The sequence below is a fragment of the Triticum aestivum genome, chromosome 7D (assembly GCF_018294505.1).
Source record: "Triticum aestivum cultivar Chinese Spring chromosome 7D, IWGSC CS RefSeq v2.1, whole genome shotgun sequence".
NCBI lineage: Eukaryota > Viridiplantae > Streptophyta > Magnoliopsida > Poales > Poaceae > Triticum > Triticum aestivum.
Genome location: NC_057814.1, coordinates 41,852,425 through 41,869,416, shown reverse-complemented (window position 1 = coordinate 41,869,416; position 16,992 = coordinate 41,852,425). Strand labels below are relative to the sequence as shown.

At 45.1% G+C, this 16,992-nt stretch overlaps 1 protein-coding gene across 1 annotated transcript; it reads left to right on the top strand.

The window, feature by feature from the left end:
* The first annotated feature begins 10,209 nt into the window (after positions 1–10,209).
* On the top strand, positions 10,210–16,653 carry LOC123166388 (ATP-dependent DNA helicase DDM1). Its single transcript, XM_044584185.1, has 14 exons — positions 10,210–10,455; positions 10,637–10,942; positions 11,043–11,141; positions 11,602–11,948; positions 12,022–12,208; positions 12,303–12,478; positions 13,529–13,785; positions 13,897–14,001; positions 14,094–14,188; positions 14,265–14,384; positions 15,498–15,617; positions 15,725–15,823; positions 15,898–15,999; positions 16,088–16,653. Exons 1-14 carry the CDS (start codon positions 10,357–10,359, stop codon positions 16,313–16,315), a joined length of 2,340 nt encoding a protein of 779 aa, XP_044440120.1. The 5' UTR covers positions 10,210–10,356; the 3' UTR covers positions 16,316–16,653.
* The last annotated feature ends 339 nt before the right edge of the window (positions 16,654–16,992 follow it).

Below are 16,992 nucleotides of genomic sequence, written 5' to 3'. Positions count from 1 at the left end.
CTCAGCTAGCGAGGTGGGACTAAAAAACTGCTTAGTAAGAAACTCTAGTACCGGTTCGTGCCACGAACAGGTACTAAAGGTGCTCGTGGGGCCACAGCCTCATTAGTACCGGTTCGTGGCACCAACAGGGACCAAAGGGTGGAATTGGTCCCGGTTCGTGCCACCAACCGGGACCAATGGCCTTGCACAGCGGCGTGGTGGTGAGTTTAGTCCCACCTCGCTAGCTAAGAGAGAGCCGCACCTGTTTATAAGGTGCGGTGCGCCTGAGCTGTCGAGCTCCTCTCTAAAGCAGGCTTACGGGCCTAACCTCTCTGTACATGCCTGTGGGCCTTCTGCGGGCCTGAATCCTGGCCCATGGATGGGTTTCTAATCGTATTCAGGCTGTGGTGGCCCAGTAGGTGGCATAATTTTTAATTTTTGGCCTGTTATTTTTCATGCATTTACTAATTATTTTGAGCTATAAGACCCTAAAATTGAAAAGCATTTCAAATGAACTCTGAAAAGGTTGAAAGTTGGCATGGTATCATCATTTCATCCACATAGCATGTGCAAGAAAGTTGAGAGGGTTACGGCAAAAACTAGATGCACTTCTTGTACAAAACGGACAATGGTATCATACTCGTCTATTACAAAGTTGGCATGGTATCATCATAATAGTTGCGGGAGAAAGTCTTCACTTTTTCTTCGCTTGTGTCATTTGCTTATTGCGCCGTAACCATGGATAATCTTCATCGTTTATCAGGATGCTTGGGTCAGCCTTCACTTTGAAGGGAGGAATTTCATGAAACTTTTCATAATCTTCAGACATGTCTGTCTTGCCCTCCACTCCCACAATGTCCCTTTTTCCTGAAAGAACTATGTGGCGCTTTGGCTCATCGTATGACGTATTCGCTTCCTTATCTTTTCTTTTCCTCGGTCTGGTAGACATGTCCTTCACATAGATAACCTGTGCCACATCATTGGCTAGGACGAACGGTTCGTCAGTGTACCCAAGATTGTTCAGATCCACTGTTGTCATTCCGTACTGTGGGTCTACCTGTACCCCGCCTCCTAACAGATTGACCCATTTGCACTTAAACAAAGGGACCTTAAAATCATGTCCGTAGTCAAGTTCCCATATGTCCATTATGTAACCATAATATGTGTCCTTTCCCCTCTCGGTTGCTGCATCAAAGCGGACACCGCTGTTTTGGTTGGTGCTCTTTTGATCTTGGGCGATCGTGTAAAATGTATTCCCATTTATCTCGTATCCTTTGTAAGTCAATACAGTCGAAGATGGTCCCCTGGACAACGAGTACAACTCATCACAAACAGTGGTGTCACCTCTGAGACGTGTTTCCAACCAACTGCTGAAAGCCCTGATGTGTTCACATGTAATCCAGTCGTCACACTGCTCCGGGTGTTTGGAGCGCAGACTGTTCTTGTGTTCATCGACATACGGGGTCACCAAGGTAGAGTTCTGTAGAACTGTGTAGTGTGCTTGAGACCAAGAATATCTGTCCCTGCATATTATTGAGTCCCCCCTCCAAGCATGCCTTTTCCAGTCAGTCTCCCCTCATACCGCGATTTAGGGAGACCTATCTTCTTAAGGCCAGGAATGAAGTAAACACAAAACCCAATGGCATCCTCTGTTTGATGGCCCATGGAGATGCTTCCTTCTGGCCTAGCGCGGTTACGGACATATTTCTTTAGGACTCCCATGAGCCTCTCAAAGGGGAACATATTGTGTAGAAATACGGGCCCCAGAATGACAATCTCGTCGACTAGATGAACTAGGACGTGCGTCATGATATTGAAGAAGGATGGTGGGAACACCAGTTCGAAACTGAAAAGACATTGCGCCACATCACTCCTTAGCCTTGGAATGATTTCTGGATCGATCACCTTCTGAGAGATTGCATTGAGGAATGCACTAGCTTCACAATGGCTAATCGGACGTTTTCCGGTAGAAGCCCCCTCAATGCAACCGGAAGCAGTTGCGTCATAATCATGTGGCAGTCATGAGACTTTAGGTTCTAGAACTTTTTCTCTGGCATATTTATTATTCCCTTTATATTCGACGAGAAGCCATTTGGGACCTTCATACTAAGCAGACATTCAAAGAAGATTTCTTTCTCTTCTTTCATAAGAGCGTAGCTGGCAGTACCTTCATACTGCTTCAGAGGCATGCCGTCTTTTTCGTGCAAACGTTGCAGGTCCTCCCGTGCCTCAGGTGTATCTTTTGTCTTCCCATACACGCCCAAGAAGCCTAGCAGGTTCATGCAAAGGTTCTTCGTCACGTGCATCACGTCGATTGAAGAGCGGACCTCTAGCTCTTTCCAGTAGGGTAGGTCCCAAAATATAGATTTCTTCTTCCACATGGGTGCGTGTCCCTCAGCGTCATTCGGAACAGCTAGTCCGCCGGGACCCTTTCCAAAGATTACGTGTAAATAATTGACCATAGCAAGTACATGATCACCGGTACGCATGGCGGGCTTATTCCGGTGATCTGCCTCGCCTTTGAAATGCTTGCCTTTCTTTCGACATTGATGGTTGGTCGGAAGAAATCGACGATGGCCCAGGTGCACATTCTTCCTGCTTTTGTCCAGGTATATACTTTCAGTGTCATCTAAACAGTGCGTGCATGCGTGGTATCCCTTGTTTGTCTGTCCTGAAAGGTTACTGAGAGCGGGCCAATCGTCGTGCAGGTTAAATTCCTCCTGTTTGTGCTCATCCCACGTACGTACACCGTTTCCATTCCACAGCTGTAAAAGTTCTTCAACTAATGGCCTTAGGTACACATCAATGTCGTTGCCGGGTTGCTTAGGGCCTTGGATGAGAACTGGCATCATAATGAACTTCCGCTTCATGCACATCCAAGGAGGAAGGTTATACATACATAGAGTCACGGGCCAGGTGCTGTGATTGCTGCTCTGCTCCCCGAAAGGATTAATGCCATCCGCGCTTAAACCAAACCATACGTTCCTTGGGTCAGCTGCAAACTCAGCCCAGTACTTTCTCTCGATTTTTCTCCACTGCGACCCGTCAGCGGGTGCTCTCAACTTCCCGTCTTTCTTACGGTCCTCACTGTGCCATCGCATCAACTTGGCATGCTCTTCGTTTCTGAACAGACGTTTCAACCGTGGTATTATAGGAGCATACCACATCACCTTCGCAGGAACCCTCTTCCTGGGGGGCTCGCCGTCAACATCACCAGGGTCATCTCGTCTGATCTTATACCGCAATGCACCGCATACCGGGCATGCGTTCAGATCCTTGTACGCATCGCGGTAGAGGATGCAGTCATTAGGGCATGCATGTATCTTCTGCACCTTCAATCCTAGAGGGCATACGACCTTCTTTGCTGCGTATGTACTGTCGGGCAATTCGTTATCCTTTGGAAGCTTCTTCTTCAATATTTTCAATAGCTTCTCAAATCCTTTGTCAGGCACATCATTCTCTGCCTTCCACTGCAGCAATTCCAGTATGGTACCGAGCTTTGTGTTGCCATCTTTGCAATTGGGGTACAACCCTTTTTTGTGATCCTCTAACATGCGATCGAACTTCAGCTTCTCCTTTTGACTTTCGCATTGCGTCCTTGCATCGACTATGACCCGGCGGAGATCATCATCATCGGGCACTGGTTCCTCTTGATCTTCAGCAGCTTCCCCCCTTGCAGCATCATTGGGCACATCGTCTGGTTCCTCTTGATCTTCAGCAGCTTCCCCCGTTGCAGCATCACCGTATTCAGGGGGCACATAGTTGTCATCATCCTCTTCTTCTTCGCCGTCTTCCATCATAACCCCTATTTCTTCGTGCCTCGTCCAAACATTATAGTGTGGCATGAAACCCTTGTAAAGCAGGTGGGTGTGAAGGATTTTCCGGTCAGAGTAAGACTTCGTATTCCCACATATAGGGCATGGACAACACATAAAACCATTCTGCTTGTTTGCCTCAGCCACTTCGAGAAAATCATGAAAGCCCTTAATGTACTCGGAGGTGTGTCTGTCACCGTACATCCATGCCGGTTCATCTGCGTGCATTATATATAATTAAGTGTGTCAAAAACCATTACAGAAAATCATGAATAGATAATTAAGTGACCAAATTAATAGAAGTTCATCATCACATTAGAACCAAAGTACATACATAGTTCTCATCTAACAACATATATATAGCTCTCCAGAGCATCTAATTAATTAAACCATACATTGAAACTATGTTAAACATTTCAATGCGAAAACAAATGCGATCATAATCGCAACCAAGGTAACAATTGATCCAACGGCATAATGATACCAAGCCTCGGTATGAATGGCATATTTTCTAATCTTTCTAATCTTCAAGCGCATTGCATCCATCTTGATCTTGTGATCATCGACGACATCCGCAACATGCAACTCCAATATCATCTTCTCCTCCTCAATTTTTTTATTTTTTCCTTCAAGTAATTGTTTTCTTCTTCAACTAAATTTAACCTCTCGACAATAGGGTCGGTTAGAATTTCCGGTTCAACCACCTCCTAGATAAATAAAATCTATGTCACGTTGGTCGGTATATTTGTCATAAACAATAAATGAACCAAATAGTTATAAAAAGATAATATATACCACATCCGAATCATAGACAGGACGAGGGCCGACGGGGGCGGATACCAAAACCATCGCACTATGTAATAAGAAGGAATAATAAAAGTAACAAAATTAGACAAGTAACTATCTAAAGTAAGAATTTTTTCCTTTCAGAAAGAAGATAAGAACAAGAGGCTCACCACGTTGGTGCTGGCGACGAGATCGGCGCGGGCGATCGACGGCGGTGAAGACGGGGACGGGACGTGACGGACCGCTAAACCTAGACAAATCTCGGGGAAATTGGAGCTCGGAGGTCGAGTTTCGAGAGGACAAACATTAACTAGTGTGGCTCAGACATTTCATCGAACACCTCATGTGCATAGGAGGTGAGCTAGAGCACCCAAATGCCCTCCCCTCGCCGGCCAGAAAAAACAAAGCACTCTAGAGTGCTCTACTGTGGCGATGGGGTATATATAGGGAACTCATTGGTCCCGGTTGGTGGCACCAACCGGGATCAAAGGCCTTGTGCTGGAACTGGCGCGGTGCGGTGGGATGTTTAGTCCCACCTCGCTAGCCGAGAGGCTTCGACAGTGGTTTATAAACGAAGTTGCGCTGACCACTTCGAGCTCCTCTCAAATACAGGCTTACGGGCCTATTTTGTCACTATTTGCCTGTGGGCCTACTGGGCCTTCTGCGGGCCTGAATCCTGGCCCATGGATGGGTTTCTAGTCGTATTCAGGCCGTGGTGGCCCAGTAGGTGGCATAATTTTTTTCCTCTGTTTTTTTCTCTTTTGCTTTATTTGTTTTGTTTTGTTTCTACTTACAATAAAAAACTTATTTATTTTATTTCTCATTACTTATGTATTTTACTTTAATTATTTTATTTTTATTTATTTTACTGCTGCTATTTTTATTTATTTTACTGCTGCTATTTTTACTTAATTTATTAAGGTTTATTTATTGTAGTTACTATAGTTTATTTTATTTTATTTTATTAAGGTTTACGAGCTGTGGGAGGGACGAGGGGTGGCGACGTGCTGTGGGACGCGATGCAGGGGCCGAGGAGGGAATTTAGGGTTGAGTTTTTATACGGGAACGGTTAGACGGGCTTTAGCGGGCTTTCACCGGGCTTGTGGGGTTTTACCAGGTCATCGATGAGAGTTTCCAAAAATGTCATTAGAAATCCGTCATGGATTAACAGGTTTCTTGTAGTGATATGTCGAGCACAATGAGTGGTGATCCTCCGGCCTCCCACTCGCACGCAGCCGCCGCCACCCTCCCGCTCGCTCGCCGCCGCCGTCGTCACCAATCCCGGCCATGGCGCCGCCGCTGTCGTCGTGCCCCTGAAGACCTATTCATCTTGCCTGAAAGTGATCCTGTGTCAGATCCTCCACTTAACCCGCGTGGACCGGCTCGTGGGTCACTGACAGTGGGTCCCTTGGGCCCACTGGTCAGGTTTGACCAGTCGCCCCCGCCTCCTTCCTCCTCTGGCCGAACAGAGGCGGGGCTCCGGCGATCAACACCGGCGAATGGCGGCTCCTCGCGGGGTCCTGAGGGCGGGGATGGATCCGCCAGGCCGGGGCGGTCCTCCCGGTGGTCGAGGAGGTGGCGGGGATGGAGGGAGTCGCCGGCGGCGAGCTCCGCGGCGGACGGCAGCTTCGGGAGGTTTGGGGCTTTGGCCTACGGTGGTTCCCCGACGTAGCTGAGGGTTTGGGCGGCTCCGCACGGTCGAGGGGAGGAGAATGGTGGTGCTATACGGACCGGGGGGGGGGGGGGGCTCTGGTTGCGATTGAATGGACCGGAGGGCGGCGGCGGCTGTACTGGCCGGAGATGGGGAAGAAGACCATCCCTGGTCGATTGCCTGCTATGGGGGTGCTAGGTGGGGTGGCTTGAGGTCGCCTGAGGGACTGGACGGACTCGGGGGCTCCTTATATAGGCGGCCGGAGTCGGTTGCAACGGCGGCCGTGGATAAGAACGGCGAACCGCCGTTCTCTAGCCTGCAGGACGTCGTGGCGGCGACGGGCACTAGTGGACGAGCTCGCGGATAAGCTTGGACTGCTCCAGAGGCGAGCTGGCGAGCGGCTGTGGCTCGGGCGGCGCCGTCCATGGCAGGGGCCTGCTGTGGCCGGCCGTCGTGCCCCTGAAGACCTATTCATCTTGCCTGAAGGTGATCCTGCACGATACCTCATCACTACAACACGTCGGCGGCGGTGTATGAGGCGTCCATGGCCCTGGTGGCGCCTTCAAGGGAGGACGCATGATCTTCAAGGGAGGACAGGCCATCAGATTCATCTACTTGGTAGCGTCTTTGTTCATCCAGGTTTGACGATTCATCTTTTCATTATCTAGTCTCTCAGGGATGTCAAACGTACCCTCAACAACTAACGTCAGCATTTATTTTGTTCTGTAGTGAACCCCCTCGATGAATGCATGTCTGTTGCCGTGGCTAGAGAAAATTCTACATATCCACATCCTGATAACCAACAAAATAAGTAGCAGCTTTGATATGGAGGTATTTTCCTTCACTGCGTGCTTTTTCTTTGTGCCCTTTACTGTACTGTAGTAGCATTTGCTAAATTGCATTGAGAGAATAGGACGGCACAACAAGCTAGGGCTTCAAGAAAACCAACCAAATTCCTTTTTTTGGATCAACCAACCAAATTGCTGTAATAGCACGATCCGCAAGACCTAGAAGGGATCTACACATGACATCGGTGGCTTCTCCTCCGCCTGCTATTTGCCGCTTTGACACTGTTGACAGATCCGAGTTCCACCCGCTAGGCTCGAATGGTAGATGTTACGGGCAACTGTATGTGAATCCCACTCCAAGGGATCGCCCTTCTCTATCCCAGATATGGCGGTTATGGAGTTGATGGCTCATGTTTTTTTCCTCTTTTGCTTTATTTTTTTTGTTTTGTTTCTACTTACAACAAAAAACTTATTTATTTTATTTCTAATTACTTATGTATTTTATTTTTATTTATTTTACTGCTGCTACTTTTATTTATTTTACAGCTGCTATTTTTACTTAATTTATTAAGGTTTATTTATTGTAGTTACTATAGTTTATTTTATTTTATTTTATTTTATTAAGGTTTATTTAGTTTTATTTATTTTATTAAGGTTTATTTATTTTATAAATATAAAAAATGAACATAGATGCGCTTATAGAGAAAATTAAACCTACTGTGAATTTAGGTGAAATTCCCTGTATAAGGGCATCTATTTTCACTTTAAGAGAAGCTCAACAAGGCATAGAGGGACGGGCTTATAAACTGATGTGAGCACCCTTCGGTTGGCGAGGTGGGACTAAACACTGGCCGCAACTAGGACCAGCCCTTTAGTCCCGGTTTGTGGTATGAACCGGGACTAAAGGGTGGTGGGCCAGGAGCGTGGCCCATTGGTCCCGGTTTGTCCCACCAACCGGGACCAAAGGGTCCGGACGAACCGGGACCGATGCCCCCACGAGGCCCGGCAGACCCCTGGCCGCACGAACCGGGACCAATGCTCACATTAGTCCCGGTTCGTGACTGAACCGGGGCTAATGTGAAAACTGCCCTGTGACCTAAGCCCTGTTTTCTACTAGTGCATGACCAGGGGGTCCAATAGAACGGTGTAATTAACGACTCGCAGGAGCTTGATAGATAATTGCATCTACTTCCTCCGTTTCAGTTTACAAGTCCTGCGCGTATACTTAGGTTGTCAATTTTATCACCCTAATATAAACTATATAACACAAAAATTATACCGTTTGAAAATAGAACACCTGTAGTTTATATTGGTATATTTTTTGTAATATATGACTTGTATTAGGTTGGTCAAATTGATGACCTAGGGGGTACACGCACGCCCTGTAAACTGAGAGAGAGGGAGTACTCTCATGCGCTAAAGAAATCTATTCTGACAGATTCTTTGCATCCACATTTTAAAGCCTGTTGTAGAACACTGTTCGAAAATGAATAAAAATGGAGTTTGTGGAGCCTACGTGCAAACTACTCCGAAAAGCCAGGAAAAATGAGAAGCTGGTTGAACCTTGCTCCAAAAATCGAAGGAGGCAGAGTTGGGCATTATTACCCCGTATGCCTCCGCCAAGTGACCTCGGGGCAGCGTAGTGGTTCAATCGATTTGTTTCTTTCTCCCCGATATGTTCTCTCTCTCTCTCCTATACTATTCCACATAAAACCTGGCCTGCATTTCCTTCAAATGGGCCTAAATTAAGGCTGTTGGGCTATCAACCCAATTAACCAATTAGAAGTGGAGCTTAAATTACCTCCCGAACGATTTCTCTGGAGCCGGTTTTTGGATGAGAATCAGGATTCCGCGAGGAGGAGCGAGAGCTGATGATTTGGAGGAGTTGGAGAGGATCTGAACAGGGCCTTAGATTTCCCAAATTGCAGTCTTTGCAATTTTTCAACATGTGGAGACCACCTTCACTGGCTTACTACTACTTCTCCGATTCCCCACTCACTCATGCTACAAACGCACAGAGGGGATCCGACCTCGTCAACGATGATAGCGATGATGCCGATATCGCCGACACCGATGAGCTATGGTTTCCGCCGCTCAGGCCGGCACCAAGGGCGAGCTGACCACCTTCGGACTAGATTGTCTGACATGGAACATTGATAGCGGAATGAAGTTATTGACCTTTCCTCTTTAAGCAGACCAGCTACAGATTTTGGATATAAGTTCAGACTACAACATGTGTTGGTAAGTGCTCCTGGTGCCTCGTCGGCCTCGGCTGACGGTGGCAGTCATTGGACATTTAGGACTGTGATGAAACTGTACCTAAACCGAGCCCTCTCGGGCCACTATACATTCCAGACGTTAGATCTCATGTTTTGGACTTTCTCGGCCAGAAGATCTAACTTCAATTCTCGCATTGGGCCATCTGCCCTAAGAGCTCCTATTCTGGAAGCAAAAAACCGAAGCCTGTGGTTAACTGGGCCAACTGCCACATGAAGCCCATTTCCATGGAAGCGCCAGATCGCTAACCTCCTCAAAAGAAAAGCGCAACCAGCCTGCTTAGCTCCCTTGCTCTCCGCATGGCTGAACTTTATCCAGGAAATTCATACGGACATGACTGCAAAAACTGTCGAGGTTTTCTTATTCGGGCAAATATTTCACATTTTTCATTGCTAGCAAAATTAGATATTTTGTTTTGTGAAAAAATAGATATTTTGTTTTGCAAAAACTGTCGAGGTTTTCTTATCCAGGAAATATGTCACATTTTTCTTGGCGAATACACTCGCCAATGCCGTTTCCACCCTCCCGGTCGAATTTGGAAGAGGTTACGTGAGGCGGGTGTGATCCAGGGCCCGCCACTGCAACTTTTCTAAAATAACAGTGGCGGGTCTAAGTCATGTCTGTCACTAATTTGAGCCCACCTATAAGCCTTTTCACGGTAGTGACAAGAGGGAGTACCTTTCAGATTTGATGCCCGTTCATCCATATATTCCTATATGAAGTTATGAACCATTTCAAATCATTTCATACTTTTCATATGGAAGGAAACGCAGCTGATTACCAATCTACTGTACTAATTTTGGCAGGTGGATTATCGTAGCAATCATTTTGAAATACTTTCCAAAAAAAAGTCTTTTTGAAATGCACGCGCTGCCGAGTGCCGACCCACCTTCAAAAGGACCTATTGCCTCCGCCGGTTCGCACCCACTCTGCGCCGCCGCCCCTTTCGTTTCGTCTTCCCACCCCCACCACCACCCGAGGCGCTGCCCCCTGCCCCCGCCGCCTCGGCTCCTTCGGCCATCGCCGGCCTCGCCGCCCGTCGCCGTCGAGGCCAGCCAAGATGGTGGTCGCCGTGGCGAATGCCGCCGCCGCCACCACCACCGCCGTCACGGCCGCCGCCGCCGACGCCGGCTCCCCTGTATCCGTCCTGGAGGACGAGGTGATGTATATTCCTGACACCTTCCGTTTCACATTCTCTAGATAGATCGACTCCGCTTCCTTTGGTTGGGCGCGATGTTTGAATTTCGTCCGATTAGGTTTTCGAGCGATTTCGTCCCTTTGTTTCTTGAAAAAGAAATTTCGATCTTTTACCCTGATGCGATTATTTTGCGCGAGATCAGACAATGTCCGAGGCTAAGGACGAGAGAAGCGCCGGCGATTCGAAGCTGGAGGCCACTGAAGATCAGTTACTGAACTCCGTCAGAGAGGACGGCGACGCGGGCCTCCTCGTCATGGAGGTGATGGCCAAGGAGGAAGAGGAGCTGTACCAGGCCCGGCTCAAGGCAGAGCAAGAGGAGGAGGCCAGGAAGAGAGAAGCTCGGAAGGCTTTTGATCCGAATGAGCGGTTCAGCAAGTTGGACGAGCTGCTGACAAAGACACAGCTCTTTTCTGAATTCCTGCTTGAGAGGATGGAGCAGATCACAGATGTATGCTGGCTATGTCTCTCGCTGTTCGGTTTCTCGATCACTACTTCCTGATAGTTATTTTAATTCCTCTTCTTCTTTGTCGACATTTGTGGTGTTACAGAAAGCTGTTGAAGTTAAAGATGAGGAGGAGCCTGTGGAAGAGCAGAAGAAAGGGCGCGGCAGAAAGAGGAAAGCAAAGGCTAAGCCAAAGTACAATGATGTGAGTTCTGATTTCATACATTGTCTTCCTGGATTCGTGAATATGTTACGGTGGGTCTCTTCCAGATTATGCAAATGTTTGGTTGTCATATACTGTCGATGCGCTGCAGTTCGTCTGTATTACCTGCTCAGAGGATTTTGCTTGAATAATTCTGGGGAGGCCACTTGATCTGTTATTGTACACTACTAGCATCCTTCTAGTGTATGTGTACTACACACGTCTTAGTTAAAGGTGTTGTTTGAGTTTTGTTGGAGTATAGCTACTGCTGTCTACACACTAGAATAAGATCAGCGTTACTTTGATTTGTCTGGACTCGTTGATGTCCATGGGATCTAATAGTTCTATAATTGTGAATGTCTTGTTAATTTTTTCCTCAAGATGGATCATTGGTCATTTTCTCTGGTCAGACATTATGTTAACCTTCTGCTGCTTCTGACTATGGTAAATAAATATTGTTCAGAAGAAGGCTAAGACAGCAGTTGCAGCCATGCTTACAAGATCGCCTGAAGACCGTACTGCTGATGATAGTACTCTCACTGAAGAAGAAAGGTGGGAAAAAGAGCAAGCCAGTCTTGTTCCATTATTGACTGGAGGAAAGTTGAAATCTTACCAGATAAAGGGTATTAAGTGGTTAATATCGCTGTGGCAAAACGGCCTAAATGGAATACTAGCTGATCAAATGGGCCTTGGGAAAACAATCCAGACAATTGGATTTCTTGCCCATCTCAAAGGAAATGGTATGGACGGTCCGTACATGGTTATTGCTCCCCTTTCCACTCTGTCAAACTGGTTAAATGAGTTATCAAGGTAAAGTATCCATGGTTGTCTTTCACTGTATCTGTTCTTAGTTTGCTGTCTTATGTGGAGTTCTTGATTTCAGGTTTGCTCCATCTTTGATTGGTCTGATTTATCATGGAGATAAAGTGGCTCGGGCAGAGCTAAGGAGGAAATTCATGCCCAAAAAAGTTGGCCCTGATTTTCCGATAATAATCACTTCATTTGAGATGGCCATGTTTGATGCAAAACTTCTTGCTAATTACCAGTGGAAGTATGTTGTTGTCGATGAGGTAATGGAATTTCATCTGCTCCGTATCTTTGTCCTTGTATGTTTCTCCCCCGTCCCTATGTATTTACATGTCAGTTTGATATTTCTTTTTCCAGGGGCATCGGTTGAAAAATACGAATTGTAAATTATTGAGGGAGCTAAGGCGCATTCCGATGGAGAATAAGCTCCTTTTGACTGGGACACCTCTTCAGAATAACCTAGCAGAGCTGTGGTCACTACTGAACTTCATTTTGCCTGATATATTCTCATCCCATCAGGAGTTTGAGTCATGGTATGATCTGCTGAACTAACACCTGCACTGCTGTCTGCCCCTTTACTTTATGTAATTTCTGTGCATGCCATTTTTCTCCATAGTCTCCATATCCTGGAAGCCATTCTTGTGCCCTTTTTTTTTGCCTTATATTGATTATAATTAGATAAGCTACCTGAATCATCCAATGTACCATTTGTCTAGCTTTCAGATAGTTTGCTCTGTCATTGGCTAGATGTTGTATTGATAGTCAATTGATGTATGAATCTAATTTCGGAGATAATATGTCTGTCTGTTCTACTCAGGAGTTATGCCATTTGTCAGGTTCCTTAAAGTTATAATGTTTGGTCTTTAAGAGCGCATATTGTAGTCAACAAATATATGGTGTAATCCTAGTAATTTATTATTCATACAACTCTAGAAACATCTTGGTTTTTGAGTAACCTGGCAGGGGCATTACCCATTTACTAGAAAGAATATAGAAATGGTTTATCCAAAGGTGGCAATGCAGCCCTGTTTCGAATGTTACAGGCCAGAACAATTGCACTCCACATGGGTAACTCCCCGAAAATGAGGGATTACCATTGGCCACAGTGGGCACTGCCAGGGAGGGCTCTCTGGCTGATATTATCATGTGCCTGAGCAGCCATCTCACTGTGTATCAGCCACTTGTGGGTATATAGCTCTGTATGCAGTTGTTCTTAATTGTAAATTTGGGACATGTAGACTTTAAGAACACTAGTAATAGAAAACACTTGTCATGACAATTCTTCCTGATTTATGTTGTGTATCAGACACTGATATGCCATGCCTATCAATTTGTCTATTAAATATTAGCTGATTTTTATCTTGTAGCTTCTCTTATTTATGTTACCTGTTGATATGTTATGTTTGCTTAGTTATATACCGATGAATAATGAAATATGGACACTTGAACTATTCGGATGGATTTGATACCCTAAATTTTTTTTGACTCTTTTGTCGTAAAGATGGTGAAGTTATTGTTGAGTACTTCATGGATATCTCTATCATTTTGCCTCTGTCGATCTGATGGCATTCTTATTCTTACAGGTTTGATTTTTCTGGGAAGGGAGACGGCGAACAACAGGAAGAAACTGATGAGAACAAGAGAGTCCTTGTTGTCTCAAAACTTCATGCCATTTTGCGTCCATTCCTTCTAAGGCGGATGAAGGAGGATGTAGAACACATGCTTCCACGAAAGAAAGAGATAATCATTTATGCTAACATGACTGAACATCAGAAACAAATCCAGAATCACTTGGTTGAGAGGACATTTGACAACTACTTACATGAGAACACAGATATTGGTATGCATGTGTAGGCTCATCTCATGCATGTCTTCATGCATGCGTACTTATTGTCCAATCTGCCCATAAGTAAATAACATATGAATGTGACAAGTTTTTGCTATATTGTAGTTTTGCGGAGACCTGGCATCAAGACAAAGCTAAATAATCTACTCATTCAGCTCAGGAAAAATTGTGGCCACCCTGATCTTTTGGATGCTGCATTCGACACAAGCTGTGTGTATCATTGCTCATTGAACATATGCTAGTTTCATCGCTCTGTTTGATTTATTTTCTTTTATCCACATTGTTATTCATTTTGTTTGCAGACTTCTATCCACCTGTTGAAAAGCTTCTCGAACAATGTGGCAAATTTCAGCTGTTGGATAGGTTACTGGATGCTCTACTCAAACGAAATCACAAGGTTGGGCACGTGCAAGCACATTGTTCATGATTGTAATTTTCGGACCTGACATATAGTTCAATTGATATGTTTGTAGGTCCTTATATTTTCGCAGTGGACAAAAGTTTTGGACATCCTTGACTATTATTTGGATACAAAAGGTCTGAAGGTTTGCCGAATTGATGGTAATGTTAAGCTGGAAGATAGGAGGAAGCAGGTAATGTGGTAGTCTGCCAATTTATTACTAGTTTACTGGACATCATCTATCATACGTATCCTTGTACATACTGAGATAACTACCACTAACTATGCTAAGAAAGAAGGCTATGCTAGCTTAGATTGATTCTTGGCATGGCTATAATAGACGTGGCAGCCCTGTTTAAATAGGTGGGAAACACACCTAACAACAGAGAATCTAAACAATCATATTCTTGTTTCTACATTCCATAGTACGATCCTTGTCCATATATGATTGATATCCGTATTCGGCAGCCTTATGCTATGGATGCAAGTAACAATCAAGATCCTGAGGAATTGCACGATGCTCCTTTATATTTATGCATTGCGCATGCGCACACCTTTCGTATTTGCGCACATGAATAATTTTGCATCTAGCTTGATGAAATGGTGTTGATATAATTCTTTTCCATGAGCAGTTTTGGACACATATATGTTATCCTATGGGCATGTTAATTTAACATCCACATTGGGCACATGTGTGGTAGCATAAACATGAGTTTAGGACACACACCCCTGAATTGGTTCCCATGTACTGGTATTAATTTGCATGGTTGTTCCTAAATTTACTGTAATTAGGGAAAAATTTGCTACAACCATACATCCTGCGTTAGAAACCTGTGTTAGGTATCTCATCAGAAGGAAGAAAACTCGGAGTAATTTGGCAGCTTGTCCGTATCGCACTGGATGGTGTTTCATTACCCTATTCTAAGGCGGTTTAGCAAATGTGTGTTAGTTAAAAGAATATAAATAAATAAAAACATATTCGGACATAACTACTTTAAAACTTGGATTAGATATCTTGTTGAAAGGAAAAATACTTAATTTGCAGCTACTAGGTCTCAAAGCTGGATGGAGTTTAACATCCCTCCCAAACCAGCCAGACCGCAAACTTGTGGGGAAAGAAACTGTGGATTCAATGGTTTTATGAACCCTTGTGTTAAATGGGCCTGGCTGGTTATTGTGGAACCAGTGCTCTAAACAATAACATGTTCCTTTATATTGCTTTTTGTTACATGCTAATCCTTTTCCCTTAGATAATTGAAGGCTGTCTATAGATGTTGCCATCTCACTATTTGTTTCCCTGCGGCAGATAGCGGAGTTTAATGACTTGAACAGTGGTCTGAACGTCTTCATTCTAAGCACACGTGCTGGTGGGCTTGGTATCAACCTTACTTCTGCTGATACTTGCATCCTGTATGACAGTGACTGGGTAATTTTCTGTCTATCTGGAGAGTTTGTAGGTGTCGTTGGTACAATGCTTGCCTTCAGTTTAGCTTTCGTAGCTGTGGCATGCTGAATCTTTGCTCTGTTTTGCAGAACCCTCAGATGGATTTACAGGCTATGGATCGATGCCACCGCATTGGTCAAACAAAACCAGTTCATGTTTATCGGCTGGCAACATCGAATTCTGTTGAGGTATGTCTAGGGGATGATCTTCAGACTCTTGGCTAATTTTTGTGGCATCAGGGCTCATCTCCTCATTGTCACAGGGTCGGATTATCAAGAGAGCTTTTGGAAAGCTGAAGCTAGAGCATGTTGTGATTGGGAAGGGGCAGTTTCAACAAGATGCCGCAAAACCTAATGCCCTAGACGTAAAAGCTGTTAACCTTCTTTTTTTCCCGTGATTATCAAACACTGGGAATGATTGCTGATGTGGTTTTTCAATGTTGAGAATTGCAGGAGGCTGAGCTGCTAGCGCTGCTGAGGGACGAGCAGGGCGAGGAAGACAGGATGATCCAGACAGATATCAGCGACAAGGACCTTCTGAAGGTGATGGACCGCAGCGACCTCACCGGCCCTGCAGCGGCTGCTAATTCCGCACCTCTCGTCCCCCTGAAAGGACCTGGCTGGGAGGTGGTGCTGGCCTCGAAGAGCGGTGGTGGCATGCTCTCAGCGCTCACCAGCTGAGCCACCCTAGCAATGAAGACTCGATATTTTGATGCTTTTGTTCGTTCGCCGCCTAATGCTCGACAACAGTGCGTTGCACCCCCTAGGTTCAGGAGCTGATATTTTGGCGGGCTCTGTGCTAAGCTTATGCTCGTACCTTGTTCCAAGCTAGCTAGGCAAACTATATAAGACTGTCATGGTATGCTAGATGAGACTGGTAATGCCATTGTTCTGCAGCTCTGCAATGCTAGATGTTCCAGGTTTTGGTGTAGAACTGCTGAGCTTTATTAAGTATCAACACAGCAACATGAAGAGGTAGCGAGTGATGTTTATGAAGAATTCAAGGCAACTTTTTTCAACGTTTGTTTTAATATTTCAGACTCGCCTAGTTAGTACCCCATCCATGTCTAAATATGCATATTAGTCTTCAGTCAAACTTTTGAATTTTGATAAAGTTTATAAAAAAATTACCAATAACTACAATATCAATTCAATACCATTAGGTTCATCATGAAATGTACTTTCGTATCAAATGAGGATGGAGTTTGGTAAGAGTTTATGTATAGTAAATACATCACTGAAAGAACTCTATCATAAGTGATGGTTTAACCTACAAACTACCAATTCTAGAATAGTTTTCCGTAAGTTAAACACAAACTCTTTAGTAGGGATCCTTCACAGTAAGTGGCGGCACTAGC